The sequence below is a fragment of the Accipiter gentilis genome, chromosome 14 (genome assembly GCF_929443795.1).
Source record: "Accipiter gentilis chromosome 14, bAccGen1.1, whole genome shotgun sequence".
Lineage (NCBI taxonomy): Eukaryota > Metazoa > Chordata > Aves > Accipitriformes > Accipitridae > Astur > Astur gentilis.
Genome location: NC_064893.1, coordinates 33,529,336 through 33,544,636, shown reverse-complemented (window position 1 = coordinate 33,544,636; position 15,301 = coordinate 33,529,336). Strand labels below are relative to the sequence as shown.

At 63.9% G+C, this 15,301-nt stretch overlaps 1 protein-coding gene across 3 annotated transcripts; it reads right to left on the bottom strand.

Moving 5' to 3' along the window:
- Positions 1-931: 931 nt before the first annotated feature.
- Positions 932-15,009, bottom strand: KIAA1755 (KIAA1755 ortholog). Of its 3 annotated transcripts, none has more exons than XM_049816850.1 (14): positions 14,927-15,009; positions 11,122-11,319; positions 9,327-10,626; positions 9,053-9,217; positions 8,250-8,373; positions 7,736-7,829; positions 6,525-6,611; positions 5,728-5,844; positions 5,252-5,350; positions 4,890-5,038; positions 3,815-3,953; positions 3,408-3,530; positions 2,498-2,818; positions 932-2,415 (listed from the first exon to the last, which is right to left on the bottom strand). In XM_049816850.1, exons 1-14 carry the CDS (start codon positions 14,927-14,929, stop codon positions 1,447-1,449), a joined length of 3,888 nt encoding a protein of 1,295 aa, XP_049672807.1. In that variant the 5' UTR covers positions 14,930-15,009; the 3' UTR covers positions 932-1,446. The 3 variants fall into 3 exon arrangements, with proteins under 3 accessions (XP_049672807.1, XP_049672805.1, XP_049672808.1); XM_049816848.1 differs by lacking the exon at positions 14,927-15,009 and adding an exon at positions 11,400-12,791; XM_049816851.1 differs by lacking the exon at positions 14,927-15,009 and adding an exon at positions 11,400-12,791 and having other exon boundaries at positions 2,498-2,689.
- Positions 15,010-15,301: the final 292 nt, after the last annotated feature.

Sequence of the window (15,301 nt, the reverse complement as noted above, 5' to 3'; positions counted from 1 at the left end):
TCTTCGTTAACACTGTTGTTAATGACCTGGGCAGAAGGACTGTGGTGCCGTGAGGGGCGGCTGGGACTGCAGCCTCCAAAGAAGAGCTCAGCGGGACTCAGCATGGGGATTTGGCAAAAACAAGGCTGAGGGGGGGTATGAGCGATGCTCGCAAACACTGGGATGGGCAAGTGGCCTTTGCTGAGGCACAGCATCACGTGGGGCCGCGAGCCATGACCGCGCCGTGGCTGGGAGGAAGAGAGTGTTTTTCTGGAACGGCCTCTACATGAGATAGTGCTTTTTCTACGATGTCTCTTGATTAGCTCATGATGCGACTGCCTGGGGTGGTGGGCGGCACAGCGCCCTGGCCCAGACAGCCTGTCCCCTGCCTGGCTTTGCCCGCTCCCGGGTGCCCAAACAGGCGGCTCGGCTCGGTGGGACATGCCCCCAGGGATGGGATCTCTGGGGACGCCAGGCTGTTCTGGACAGCTATCGGCGAGGTCGCACCCATCTCAGCCAGATCCCCAAGGCTTTGGGACAGCGCGTTCCCAGCGAGTGGGGAGGCTGGGCAGGATGACACCACCCTCGCCCATGTACTGGGGAGGAGGTAGGATGGGAGCGAGACAGAGGCGTTTAACCCTTACAAAAGGGAGAGGGACTCATTCTGCAAATGGCTGCAGCCCGGCAGCAGGGGCCAGCAGGTCAGGGCACAACAGGGACGAGCCAGCAGCAGTTTGAGCAGGACCCTCCTACCGGCAGCGAGATGCTGGCGGTGGGCAGGAGAGCCAGGCTGCGGCCACAGCCCGCGCGGGCGGCACAAGAGGCTCTCGCGGTGGCACTGGTTGCCCGTTGGCACTGGGCTGGGGCAGCGGCGGGGAGCCTGGGCGAGCAGCCCGGCATCTGGCTCTGGGCAGGACGCGGCTTTTCGTTCTGCTCCACAAGGACCAAGCCGGGCACTTCTCTTCAGGTTTATTAACATTAATCACATTAGTCCTACATTAACGAGTGCACACAAACAAAATGCCTGTCGTTGTCGCTTGGCTAGGGCTGCAGCAGCAGCACGGGGGACGGTAAAACCGCCTGGCAGAGGAGGGGAGCGCGGCAGGGCCGGTGGGCAGAAAAACCTCGGCACAGGTTTGCGCTCCCATGGGATGCTCTGAGCACGGCTGCTGACTGCGGGGAACCCTCACCGCTGTCCTGAGGCAAACCTGGCACTTGTAGGGATAAATGCACTTTAGGTGAGGATTGCAACACACGTAGTAGATTATTAACAGACCTCGTGAGGCTGGTGATGGGGTTATTGCTGTTCCACAGCGGGGTGAGTGCTAAGTATGGGGAACTGAAGGATCCTGGGACCGAGGGTTGGACAATGTGTCCCAGTGTCCCACCTCTGAGCACGGGACATCCAGTTGGTGACCGCGACTTCCACAACTGGACAGAAACAGCCCCTACTAGAAGGGATTGGTTTTACTTGGCATTTGCTTTAGCTGGACTCTCGGTGTGATGGTTCTCCAGGTAAACAATCTGGGAGGGCTTTTCAGAGGGGCAAAGTGGTCTGGGATTCTGGAGGTCCCGGGGCAAAGCCAGGCTCGCTGCTGGGGCTTCTTCAGTGGAGTTCTGCGAGTCTGAGTCTTCAGAAGAGAAACTGCTCTGGCTGGAAACCTGAAAGTACTGGGTGGCTTCTGCCCGATTCTCTGCTGGCGGACCGTGTGTGCCGGAGGCTGAGACAGTCCCGTGGGGCACAGTGGTGGGACACAGTGGGTCAGCACCTGGAAAACGCGCCCGGGGAGGCAGGGTGAGGGAATGCCTCTGAAGGGGCTGGCTGCGCTCCTGAGCGAGGTGTCCTGCAGCTCCCAGGCAGGCTCCGCTCTGCGATTTTGGGAGGGAGGCACCGGCAGAGATGTGGCGGTGAAAGGCACGGTTGCCCTCTGGCCCCTGCTGGCAGCGGGGCTGCGGGGAGCTCGGCTCCGTGCCCACCATGGGGCCAGGAACACTGCTGGCCCAGGGCTGTCCTGGCCCCCTGGTGCTGGGCTCCGGCTGCTCCGCTGCCCCCCGGCCCCCCGACACCGCTGGCTCGGGGCTGGCGGTTGCTTCGCAGACCGGGGTTTCCTTGCAAGGGGCTGCAGACCCTGAGCCGGGGGGGCTGACGGAGTCTCCCTGCCCGTCGGCTTGCGCTCCCCAGGGCTCCTGCAGCTCTGCTAGCATCTCCTCCAGGATCTGCCGGGTCTCTTGGTACCTGTGCCGTGCCTCGGTCCAGGCTGCAAGCCCTTGGCTGCCCTGCAACCTGCGCACCTGAGCCTTCATCTCCTGCAGCTTCTCCAGGGCGAACTCCACCGACAGCTTCTGGAAGGAGCTCTGCAGGCACTGCAGCGCCTGGCCCTCCCCGCGCTTCGCCCGGGCTGAGCACTGCCTGCAGTCCAGCTTCAGCCCCGTGATCTAGAAAAGAAGGCAAGAGAAGCTGTTTTCACGGCTGCCCAGGCGGCACCGGGTCCTGCGGGAGGAAAGCCCACGCACCCACCTTGCTGGAGAACCGGCTGAGCTCCCGCAGCAGCTCCCGCTCAGCCTGCCGCCGCTCCACCTGTCTGTAGAAGCTCATCAGCTTCGTCTGGAAAAGGGCCGCAGCCACCTGAAAGGGGTCTGCCTCGGGGAAAGCCGCGTCTCGGACCTCAGCCGCCTCCTGACACAGGGCCAGGCCGTGCCGGTACTGAGCCTGCAGGGACGGCAGGAATTCCGCGCTGGGGGAACGGTGCTGACCTGCTGCGCTGGGATGTGTGTGCAGGGTGAGGCTCTTTGCAGGCCAGCACTCGGCATCGCTGTCAAAGCTATCTGGGAAACGTTTCTGGGCCAGTGGGAAGAAACAAAGAGAACGGGGATTCTCCAAATGTCTGCTCTGTCCTGGCTTGGCTCAAAATGCACAAAATGCATCGTCCTGTCCTGAGTGGGGTCACCTTGCTTCGTCCTCCCTGCAGCGTGTGTAACTAAAGGGCCTCTATATCTAGGGGTATGGGGGGAACAAACCCTTGCCACCACATTATCTGTTGTCTGATGGGATGTCCAGGCTCCGCAGCCTGGCCCTGCGGGAGGAAGGGGCAGGGGGCTGCAAAGGACAGAGCACAGGAGGGGTTGGGAACAGCAGTGCAACCGCCCCCCTCGCCAGGACAGAGCTGCCCAAAGACCCCAACAAAGCTGGGCTTCAAAACTGCAGTCTGACCCAGCCAGCCTGCAGACACCCGGTTTTGCTCAGAAGCCTCGTTTCAAACCTGGGGGATTTGGGCTAATTGTTTCGAACTTCATAACGACGTTCGAACGCTTCCAATTTGGCATTTTCGGTTTCTGCGGAGTGCCAGGCAGGGGCCGGAGCCACCTAACAGCGCTGCTGGCAGCGATACCCTAGGCATGCATGTTACAGAAAGTCCCCTCAAACGTACTGTTGCCTGGACGAGGAACTCATTAAACCGCTCGGCAGAGCCCTGGAAGCTGTCGGGGCTCCACTCCTCGGTGCCCATCTCCTGCAGTCGTGCCGCTGCCTCCCCGTCCAGCCAGCACCCGAGCTGCAAGAAAGAGCGGGGCCGAGGGTCAGGCGGGACTGGCCGCCGGCCGCAGCGCTTCCGCAGCACCTCCCTTTCCTTCCCGGACCGGGGCATCCCATCTCAGGCGTGAATATGCAGTCACCCCGTAATTAAAATCAAAGCTCAGGCAATCCTGTTATTCTCTCGGCTTCCTTCGTCATTAAAAACCGAGGAAATGTGCCCAAAATGCTCAGCTGTGGGAACACCGCAGAGGACAACTTCAACTTGCTGCTTCTAGAGTGGCACCCCAAGGATGCCCAACTGACCTTGCTGAACTCGGCCTCAAGCTCCCGGACCTTTCGGAGGAACTCCAGGCGCTCCAGACAGCTGTTGGACTGGGACACCAGGTTGTGAAGCTCTTCCTCCAGCTGGCTGTATAGCCCCTCGGCCGACTCCATGCTGGTCCTGGTGGTCGGGGAGGAGAGGGGCCGTCAGTGCCGGCTGCCGCCGCGTGAGCCGCCGGCTCCTCCTGAAGATGCCGGCCGAGGCAGCTCTCCGGTGGGCAGGAGCCTCTGGATGGGGCAGCTCCCTGGAAACCGGCGCTGGCACTTGCCCACCCAGGCAGCCAAGAGCCAAGCAAGCGGATGGCCAACAACCGAGCACGTGCAGCTGGCAAAATCCCAGCAGGTACGTGGGGTCAGGAGCCGACCGAGAGACCTCCTTTCCACCCGCCTCCTGCATCCTCAGAGCCCAGCCGGGACATGAGGGTACTCCCTGGGATGCAGTGGGCTCCAGGCCCTGCATGCCGGGGACGCTGCAGGGGAGCAGCACCCTGGCACTGCACGTCATCCCATGGAGCAAGCTGGACGTCAGGGAACGCGGGATGGGAAAGTGTTGGTTGTCAGCGCAGCCCAGCCCAGCCGAGAGAAGGGAGCAGAAGGGAGCAGTGGGATTAGTGCTGCATGCATGCATGGACTGCTGGACAAGCGCGGCATTGCCAGACATGCGCATCGTCGCCGGACATGTGCAGCGTGGCTGGACATGTGCAGCATCGCCGGGGCTTGGCCCCATCTAGTGGCTTTGCCTGAGACCAGCCTGGAGGGCTCACTGAGCAGCCCCGGAGCCTGGTCCGAGGGCAGGAGACCCTCGAGGGACCTGGGCACCTTCCCCAGCCGGGATGACGGGAAATCCTGCCCAGGGCTGTCCAAGATGCGAGCTCCAGGCTCGGAGGGAGTTTGCAGGGCAGGAGGGAGCACAGTGCCAGCTCCGGGGTGTGCTGGAAAGAAGCTTTTTCTCATGGGGACTGGGCTATCCCTACGGAGGTGGCTCTTTCGGCCAGTGGAGGAGGCCGGGGGTCCTCGGCGTTGGCACCCCTCTCCCAGCAAAGCCGCCCCCTCCTACCTGACGTCAGCCGAGGTGCTGAGCCGGGCGGCCTCCCTGCGCAGCCGGGCCAGCACGGCCCCCCCCTCGCGCTGCACGCACACCAGCTGTGGGTCGCTCAGCACCCTCCGCATCAGCTCCTGGTGCCTCCCGATGCACGCGGCCACATCCTGCGGAAAGAGGGTCGGACACGCATCTCACCTGGGGCCTCATCTGGCATCTCCGGGGCTGCGCCCCGAGGGATGAGCAAAGGGGACAGCCCTGCAGCTGGCAGCAGCTGGTCTGGGAGCGATTGCACCGAGTTTCGGGGAATCGGGGTGAAATGTCACCGTGTGCTGGACTACAGACGGGCTCTTTGGAAAGCCCTACGACCTGCCTGTTACCTGCGTCCCCGCTAGCGCGTCGGCGCTCCGCAGCTCCTGGATGCAGCTCTGCAGCAGCTCCGATGCCCGCCGGAGGCTGGCTGTGAAGGGATGCAATTTCTGCGGGTGGGACACACAGCAGGTCAGTGGGGCCGGGGTGGCTGGGCAAGCAGTAGGGCAGGAGGGCAGCCTGCCCACGAGGAGCAGGAGGAAGAGGAGGAAGAGCAGTGCCAGGCCAGAGCAGGGAATACCGTGGGGCACCAGGTTAAAGCCAAGGAGGAAGGGAGCGTGGAGGTGGACGGGCAGTCACAGGCAGGAGCAGTCAGAAGCAGGCAGGAGGGGGTTGCCCTCCTGCGCTCGGGGCTCTCCTTCTCCCTCCCCTCTCCTGGGCTTTCCTGTCACTTTTCCAGGGATGTCTGTGAGACACGAAGCAGCGGTGGGGACGGAGGGGCACCGTGGGGAGGTGAGGCGATGGCTAACGGCGTGATAACAGACACCTGGAAGAACTGAACCCACTCGCCGTGGCAGTACGGGAACGTGCCGTCCAGCTCCTGTGTCAGCTGGGAGCTGTCGACGTAGCGGCCCAGAGCCTTCAGCGACGCCAGGGTCTCCACCTGCGGGGCACGTGGAGCTCGTCAGCGCTGCCGGACTGTGCCAGGTCCCTCCCCAGGGACAGCCTGGAGCAGGGGGCACAACCCAGTCCTGCCCTAAGCACCCTGCCCCGTTAACCCGCGCCGTGCAGCGGCCCCGGGAGTGCAGCGTGCCAGTGCCGGCAGGGCTGAGCGCGCCGTGCGGCAGCTCCACTCGGAGCAGCTCCCGCCAGCTCCGTGGTGTTTGAATGCACGGGAGATCGCCGGGACTGCAATAATCTGCCATGACAGCCAAGCTAGGTGATGAAGCTCATTAATATTTCACATTACATTAATTAAACTGAGCAGCACTAAAAGAACAATAAACCCTTTCGAGTTTAGATTTATTATCCCAGCGCCTGTGTCCGGCCACTGGAGGTAACTGGGAAAGCGCTTGGCTGCCCTGGGGTAGATTTTGCCTGCCTGCGCAGCCCAGCCAGCCTGAGGGCAGCATCTGCCTGTCCTGCACCCAGCACGGGGGGGACCTGCCCCAACGAGGTGCTGCTCTGCCCAGGGTCCCCGAGCAGGGGAACTGGGGTCTCCAGGTGAGGGGACGGAGGGTCCCCCAAGGTGGGAGGCTCTTTTCACCCTGGCTCTGCTCTTCCCACAGGAGACAACGTGGGGACAGGAGGAGGGGATGGGGACAGGGACAAGGACAGGCTCACCTGCACCCCGGGCAGCCTCTCGCGGTGGGCGACCAGCTCCTTCTCGGCCAGCAGCAGCACGGTGTGGATGCAGCCCGGCGAGATGCTCTGCGGGAGGCAGGGAAGAGTCACCACGGCAAACCCCACGGCACAGACCTCAGGTTACCCACGGTGATGCTGGGGCTCAGTTGCCTGGGTCGGCTGAGGCCGGTGGGCTCATTACAAAGGAAAAGGCTCCCGAGCTTGCTGGCGTGGGAAATGGAAACGGGTCGCTCAGGCCATAACCCCATCCCAGCCACCAGCTCCCTGGCAGAAAGGACCCGTGGAAAGAGCCTCGTGAGCAAACTCCTTCTTTTGCACCAGTGATACTTCTCTGCAAGGAGAGCATCAGGGCCGGCACGGGATTTACTGGACAGGCTGCAACCAACCTGAAGCTCTGAGCGCACAAAGGCAAAGGGTGCTGTGGCGGGGAGGACCCCACGGCCCCCAGGACAGCACAGGGCACTCCCACAGCACTGCCTCGGCACCGGCACGGAAACCCTGCCAGGATGATTGACCGTCACTGCGGAGCCGATTTCCAGGTGAGCTCAGCTAGCAGGATGCTGAAGGGGTTTGGGGCACGCCACGGCGTCAGGCGATAGCGGGACCGAGGCCAGATCCTGCGGGGCTGGGAAGGGATCTTTGGTCCCAAACCACCAGTGCCTCGCAGCTGGCACTCGAGGAGCTGGAGAGATGCAAGCGCCGGGTGTGAGCTCGGTTTGGGGGCTGGGGGAAACGGGGTCTTTGTGCCCTGTTGGGGGATGGTCTGCGCCACTGCAGACGTGCTCAAAAATTAGAGATTTATCAGCAGCTTTGGGAACAAAGCAGCGGTGAAGCACTGCCAGACCTACAGGGAGTCAGGAGGCAAGACTGGCCACAGGGGAGGAAGCAGCAAGGACATGGGTTTTCTAGACCAGGACATTGCGCTGCAGCTGCAGGCAGGCAAGAGCTGCCTCGGTAAATCTGCACCGCGATGCTTATGGGTAAAATCTGTGAGTAAGATAAAAACCGTGGCCACAGGCACGGCAGCGCAGGGGGCTGTCGGAGAAGCTGCTGCCAGCCAGGCGACTGCATCAGGCAGCGGGTGCAGGGGATGCTCTGAGGGACCCCCAAAGGTCGGCAGCACTCGCTCCTGGGCAGGACCCCCCCGCCCCCAGCACCTCCATGGTACCGGCACGCAGACCCCGGTGTACCTGGACGGAGCGGAGGGCTGAGAAGAGGACGGGAGCAGGCGGCTGCTTCCTGGCATCCACCACGACAGTCAGCCCGCCATCCTTCGCTTCTTGCCTAGCAAAGGGAAATACAGTGAGCAGGAGGCAGATTGCACCGGTTAAAAGCGGCACATAAAGTGGGGGTCCCTCGCGCAGGACCTGCTCAAAGCCCCGTCCCGCAGCCCCGCAGCCCCGGGCAGGAGGGTGAGGGCAGGCGGGAACCGGCAGCCGCAGGTGACGGCCCCGTCCCTGTGGGATGCCCCAGCCGAGGGCAGCGCCAGACCTTCAGAAAGAGGCGCTTCTGGCAGAGCCGTGGCACAGGGTCCTTGGGGATGGCTGCGGGCGGGACCATGGACATGGTGGGGATGTGTCGGATGTGCCCAAACCAGCACGTGCGGGATGCTGGGCATCCATCCTGGCTCGGCGCCAGGGCTGCTTGGGACCCCCGAGCCGGGATGCAGCCGGAGGGTCCCCGGCAAGCCCTTCTGGCCCTTACCTGGGGAGGGAGCGGAGGTAGAGGATGAGCCTCGCCAGCTCAGCGGTCGAGCACCACGCAGCCCCCCAGGCGCTGCCGCTGGTGGTCACCTGGAGCAGGGTCCTGCCCAGCCTGTCCGAGCTCCCTGCGGGGAAAGGGGCGAGTGACCCCTCCGGCAGCCCCCCGCTGGCTGCAAACTCCAGCCCTGAGCAACCCCCCGCCAAGGGGCCAGGGCTCCCATCGGCCTCGCTGCTGCTCGCCAAGCAGGAACGGCTGCTGAGGGGCGCGGGAGGGGGCTCTGTCCCAGCTCGGCCCGGGGGGCTCAGCCCAGGTTAATACTGCGCAGCTGTGGCAGCACAGCGGCTGCCCCAGTGCAGCCTCCCCTGGCCCCCCCAGAGGGGCAGTGCTGGCCCCCAAAGGCTCTCAGCACGAACACCGGCCCTGGAAATGCCAGGGCAGAGCTGCTGGGGACATTTTTCCTGAAAAAAAGATGGGTTTCATCCCTGTTTTTCAGCTCTTGGGAAAAGGAAGAAGCCAAATGTTTAGTGTTTGGCAGCTAAAAGCTGAACGGCTTCATTGGGGAGGAATGGTGTGGGAGGGCTGGCTGCAGCTGGGAACTGGGGCAGCTGCTTGGAGCAGACTGCTTGTTTTTATGTTTTTAATTTTTTTTGCCCAGCTGAAAGGAGATTTTCCGCTCGGGGGCTTTCTGGCCTCCAGCAAAGCCCTGAAACCTTCCTCCAGAATACCCTTTCCAGCAGCACGGCATTTTCCCTCCGGAGGCCTCTCCCGACATCCCCCTGAGGGTCCCACCGTGCCAGCAGTACCTGGCAGGCACACGATGCCCGAGCGCAGCAGCCCGGCGTGCAGGTCCTGCCAGGCCGGTGGCTCCCGGCCAGGGGTGCCGGTGCCGGGCACAGAGGGACCGTTCTTGCAGCTGGTGCTTTCCAGGGACCGTTCCTCCGCAGGGGCAGCGGCTGCCGCATCCATACCTGCCCACGGGGACAGAGGAGAGAGGAGCTGGTGATGCTCGACGAGGCAGAGAAATGCAAAAGCTCCCGCAGAGCCCGGGCAGGTACCGCAGCCCCGCTCGGACGGTACCTTTGCTGGCTGGCTTGGCTCTGCCCATCCTGGGCGAGTAGATGGCAGACATCTTCTTCCTGGCCCCTTCGTGCTGGCTGGTGGCTCTTTCATCCCCGGGGGCCGCCCCGAGCCACGGGCCCTTCAGGAAGGAGAACTTGTGGCTGGAGCCCACGGGGAGCCGGGGGCCGCCCTGCCGTGCCAATGCCTCCGCCGGCACCCCAGGACTTGCTCGGTGGGGACGGCGGGCGAGGAGTGTGGGGCTGCCAGCCCCCCTCCCGTGCTGCGTGGGGGTCTCATGGGGGGTGGGGGGGGGAGGCTCGGGGCCGGGGCCGTCCGACTCCTCCAGGATAGCTGCCATCAGTCCGGGGCCGAAGCTCACCGGGTTCTGCAGCGCAGCCAGGTAGGAATCGCGGTGGCGGCACCGTGGGCTGTGTGGCCCCGGCTCCTGGCTCAGCTTCCTCCCCAGGCATGGGGTGCAGGGACCCTTCTCCAAGTTTCGCACCCCCGTGCAGGGCCAGGCGTCCGTCCCCGGCCCCCCGTTCGCCCAGGGGAGCATCGCCTCGGCCCCAGGCCCCATCGGCCCTGCCGGGCGGGCGGGCGGCAGGGACTTGGCCAGGAGATCCAGCTGCTCCTGGGAGAGCTCCAACAGGTCCACGTACTCCCCCTCCAGGTTCTGACTGATGATCTCGCAGAGGCTGGGCACGGCCAGCATGGCCGGTTTCTTCCGCAGCCCAGCCTGGTCCACCTTGATCAGTCCCGGGTATCTTCCCTGGTTCGACTTCCGAGAGGTGACCTTGCAGCCCGGGATGGTGCCCACGACGTTGCCATAGGGCACCGGGACGTCCGCCGCGCCGTGGTGCATGGGCGCGCTGGGTGCTGCTGGCTCCGCTGCAGTTTCAGGAGCGGGGCCGTGCTGGGCGCCCGCGGGCATGCCGTCGGCTCCAGCCTTGGGCTTGTCGATGAACTCTGGCGTGGCAATCTTGCTCCACGGCAGCGGGGCGATGCCGTTCTCGGTGGCCACCAGGCAGGTGTGCAGGGGGGTTCTGGCCCGGTCGCCATTGATCTCCTCCAGCCACTCGTTGGTGAAGAGCAGCGCGTAGGCGGCCTCGGGGACCGGCGTCTCCTCCACCGTGCGCAGGTCGTGGGAGAGGTGCTTGACGGTGATGCGCGCCGAGTGCTCCTCGCAGGGCTCCGCTTGCAGGTAGAAGTCCCCAGGGCGCAGCAGGAGGGGGTTGAGCGGCGCGAGGTGGACGACCACTTTCTCGTGAAGACACAAGGGCCAGCCTTCATGGAGAAAGATGCAGTTAAAGTAGGGAGCCTAGGAGGGAGGAAGAACACAGCGCGTGAGCGAGAGCCCCTGCCGGCTCCGTACCCTCCTGGCCAGCCCCGCGCGGTCTCACCGCCGGGTTCTGCGCTTCCTGTGGTGGGGACCGAAGAGACCGGTGACCTGATGGGATGTCCCTGAGCCGAGCCACAGCAGGGCCCCGCAAGCCCACCCTGAGCCCGTGGCCATTCCCAGGGTGCCGCATGCTCCCCACGTGCCAACAGAAGGGAAATCCCCGCTGGAGCCTCTCCAGGGGCGAGATAAGGTGACCCTGGAGTCCCTCCTCCACCCTTATCGCGGGGACAGCATGTGCCGGGCTCTGTGCTGGAGATGTCCCGGGGAGCTGGGCACACCACGGTCCCCTCTGCAGGGAGGGGAAGGGGAGAGCGCAGGGCACGGCCATGCAGGGTGTCCCGCTATAGGGCAAACCCCCCGTGGCCAGGAGCGGGGTGCAGGGGCACCGCGGCGTGGGGGGGCATGCAGGCTTACGCAGGCTGCCTGCCGCACGTGCTCGAAGAGGCGCTTGGCTGGGATGAGGAACTGGAGCAGGCAGCAGAGCCCATCTCCCCGGTAGCTGGTCTCCAGCAGCCGAAACACCTGGCCCAGGACGGTGGGGGCCGTGGCTTCGAAGGGGGGGTAGAGGGCTTGGAGGGCACTCTGCACCGCCGCATCCAGCGACCCGGCGTCCTGCAGGAGGAAAGCATCGCTGGTGGGGAGAGCGGCCCCGCAATGGGATGCCGTCACCCCCCCATGGAGCCTGTGCCCACCATCCCACGCTGCACCGCCACACCGCGTCTCTGCCAGGTCCCTGGTACGCCCACGCTGGCGATGCCGCTGAGCTCGGGGGTCTCCAAACCGTCCTGGGCTGGAAACTGGGGAGGAACCGGGTGTAGAGCACACCAAGCACCGCGCAGCCGGCGGGCACGAGCACGGCCGGGTCCGGTTCCCAGTGTTGGGCTGTGGTTTAAGAAGTTCGAGATAAGTCCCAAGCGCAGCCGGCCGCCCCACTCGAGAACGCTGGCCGTGCGGAGGCGGAGGAGCCGCAGCAGCCAAGGGGTTAAGCTGAGCCAGACGAGGAGCGTGGGGATGTGCTGGGCTCAGCGGCTGGCTGTAGGAATGCAGCGGATGGGAGGAAGGACAAACATCTGAAGATGGATGGGGTGTTTTGGTTCAGACTCATCGCTGAATTCGCCGAACTCAAAATTAGTCCTCCGAGCGTTTTCTGGGAAGCGCTCTGCCGGGTTACAGCCCCCTCCCCTGCACCACTTCCAGACCGGGGCGAGGACGCTGGTTTCGTGCCACACACAAACTGGTAGCTCTAAGTTTGCTCTCCCAGCTTTGCCGGAGACTTCGGCTGCGCAGACCCGGCTGGCGCAGTGGGTACATGGAGGGAAGGCATCAGATGGCTCCCGTTAAATCCCAGCTGCATTACAGCCAGCGCGGGGGTGACTACAGACATGGCTGCCAAAAGGAGCCCATTAGCGAGTGGGAAAGACAGACGCTTCTCCAACTCCTTGGGGGGTATTTCTGCAGGACAGGCTCCAATAAACAACAAATCAAACTGGGGCGGGTGGGCAAATGGCACCTTTTCTGCTGGAAATGGTGCCGCTGCGGGAGAGATGCAGGTTTCTGCATGGTGCAGGGTCAAGCCCAGCCTGGCCAGCTGGGGATCTGCCACTCTGCAGCGGGACATCCCTCCTCCTCTTCCTCCTGCAGAGCGTGGTGTGTGCTACCTCTGCCAGCTGCCGCCGGGTACCAAGGAGCCCCTAGCTCTGCCACCGGCTGCAGTCCACGGCAAAGCCAAGCCCGTCACCTGGGGCTGGGCTCCAGATTTGACGGTGGACGGACCCCAGCACCGCAGGCAGCCGCCACAGGGATGAGCATCCTCCTGGCAGCCGGAGCAGCCGCCAGGTCCTGCACCTTTGGCAGCCACGGCTCACCGTCATCCCCGTGCTCCTGCACGGGCATCCGGGAAATCAGGTGGGATTAGCTGAAGGTGGGCGTTAGTTTCAGACTAATCCCTGGCCTGGGAGCCCATACAGAGACAAAGTGGCCTTGGTTAATTCAGCTTAATTAGCTTTAATGCGCTTTAGCTAAAGCACTTTGCAGTCACGCTTTGGTTAATTCTTGACTTTTTCTCTGTGTCTCCTCACAGGAATCTCCTGCCCTTGGGCCTGGCAGGAGAAGCCATGGGGCCTGGGCAGAGCAGAGGGAGACCAAGTCCCTTCTTGGTGCCCCGATCGGCAAGCGCATTCCCCTGCCAGGCTTTCTGCCGTTGGACCACCGGTGTTCTCACGCTTGGTCTTTGCACGATTCCTAAGAGAGATGGGAGACCTTGCTCTGGAAAAGCCCCGCTGCAGGGTAAAGCCCAGCTCCCCTCTCCGCCTTGCTCCCGCGGGACCCTGGCACAGCCACCCGCTCCCAGGCACCGAGCCCGGCCGGGTGCCCACCGCCTCCCTGCCTAGCACCACCGAGCTCGGCTCCTTCCCCATCCTAGCACGGAGGTGAGGAGCCGCCGTCTGTAACAGCAAAGGGGGATCCATCCAGCTCCTAATGGTGGCACGAGATGAGCCAGCGCTGCCTGCGCTTGCCTTCGCCAGTGCCCGCTGCACGGAGTCACCCTTGCGCAGCCCTGGCACATCCCAAAAACAGCTCTTTTGAAACCGAACTAAACTCTTACTTGCCGAACTCTTGTGGCACTTAAAAAAGCAAAAGAAAACAGAACGAGTAGCCAGGTCCCCTGAGACCGGGGCTGCCAGGGCTCTGCTCTGGGCAGGCTGCGTCGTGGGGTGATGAGCAGCCCCAAAGCCGGCCGCGCTGCCGCGGAGGGCTCTGTGGGGCGGTGGGGGGCACAGGCCACGGTCTGACGGGGTGAAGGCACACAATTACAGTCAACACCGTCCCACACCCACCGTCTCTCACAACAGCATCCCCCCCAAACCCCAGAGCAGCCTCCCCCGGCTGCAGCACACGTAGCCCAGCTCCCTGGCCTTGCCCAGTCCCGCACCTTGGCAGCTGAGGAGAAATGCCCGGAGTTTGGGTAAACCGGCTGGGATAAACTCGGGGCGTCTGGGAGAGTGGACAGCCCGGCTGCAGCGGGAAAAAGAGAAAACCTTGCAAATCATCGCCAAAACCCCAGAGCAAAGGGACGCGCCAGAGGATGGATCGGCTGAATAAACAAAGCTGCTCCCCTGTCAATGGAATAAAACCGCCCAGGACTCCATCCAGCAGCGGGGACTGCGTGAGCCAGCGTCGGGAGAGAACTACTGACTGATGGAGGCACCAGACGCAGTCTGCGTAGTGCTGGGGAATATTTTGGCCTGGAATGACACAAAATGTTTTCACTGAGTGTCACAAAGCTCTTCATCACTGAGGGAAGATTTTGGGGTAACCATGGTGCAGCGGCTGAGGCCAGGCCAGCTGGGGAGCCGTTAGAAATCCAAAAGCAACCAATTAGCCCACGTCCCTCCGCCAGCTGCAAGAGAGTGCAGAACCGAAACAAAAGGCATTAGGGAGCATAAGGAGATTTACATTTGCAAAGCTATTTCCATTTTAATAAGCCAAAGTGCTGTTAAATAGAGATTGATATTTCTCCCCAAATACCCATATTTTTTAAAGTGGTTTACACCAACAAGGCGAGCTGCGCTTTGGTGTTTTGGTGCCGTGAAGTTAACTCGTACCCAAAGCCACAGGGTGACTCAGCTCCGTCTCCTTTCTCCCTCCTGCTCAGGAAAGAGCGAGGTTTGAGTGCCAGGACCAGCCCTGAATAACAATTCCTCTCCCTCTCCCGCAGCTCTCGCTGTCAGCAGCTTTGGCAGGGCACGATGCAAACGCTAACCAACAGCCCCAGCCCGGCGGAGCGGGAGGCCAGCGCTCAGCCCAGCATCGCCTGGGAGCCCGGGGCAACGGCGCGTGCCGGCCGCCGTGACAAACGAGATGGCCAGCCCGGGGACGGATCCGCCGAGCGTCCCGTACCTGCGTGCCGGGCACGGTTCACGCAGCAGCACCCGCTCGCTGCGCCCCATCCTCCCGCCAAACTTTCCAAGGAAGTTTCGGCGTCGCGGGCGGCAGCCTGCCCGCGCGGCCGACGGCCACCTCCGCCATCGCGCCCGACCTCCGCCTTCGCGCCCGACCTTCGCCATCGCGCCCGACCTCCGCCTTCGCGCCCGACCTCCGCCTTCGCGCCCGACGCCCACCCCGTGCTCAGGAGGGCCGGGGGTCCCGCAGGTGCCCGCGGGGGCCGGCGGCTCGGTGGGAAGGCCGGCGGAAAGGATAGGAAAGCAGAAGGAATTACCATGTGTACTGGGAAGTGGCAGAGGGGCCGGGGGGGCCCGCGGCACCAACTCTGCCTTCCCTCTTTCTTCCTGGGGGGGCCGAGCGCTGCCCTCCCGCCCGGGGCTCTCCCGCCCGGCTCGGCTCGGCTCGGCTCGGCTCGGCTCGGCTCGCCGGTCCGCGGGCGGCTCTTCGCCGGCCGCCGGCGCCTCCCCGAGCCGCGGGCGGGGGCGGGCAGCCCCGGCCCCCCCCCCCCGCCCCCCGGGCTCCGTCCGCGCCTCGTCTGGGGGAAGAAAAAAAAAAAAAAGGAAAAAGAAAGAGAAGGCGAAGAAAGAGCGAGCGCGGCGGGGCGGGCCGGGGGAGGGGGCTGCCGGGGGGCGGTCGGGGAGCTCCGCCG

Bases quoted from the DNA above. Each gene is read 5' to 3' on its own strand.
- KIAA1755 (XM_049816850.1), bottom strand. The intron at 9,218-9,326 runs GTACCGTCCGAG...CCCCGTGGGCAG, and splicing joins AGCCAAGCCAGCCAGCAAAG to GTATGGATGCGGCAGCCGCT. The intron at 3,531-3,814 runs GTCAGTTGGGCA...TCTTTCTTGCAG, and splicing joins TTGAGGCCGAGTTCAGCAAG to CTCGGGTGCTGGCTGGACGG.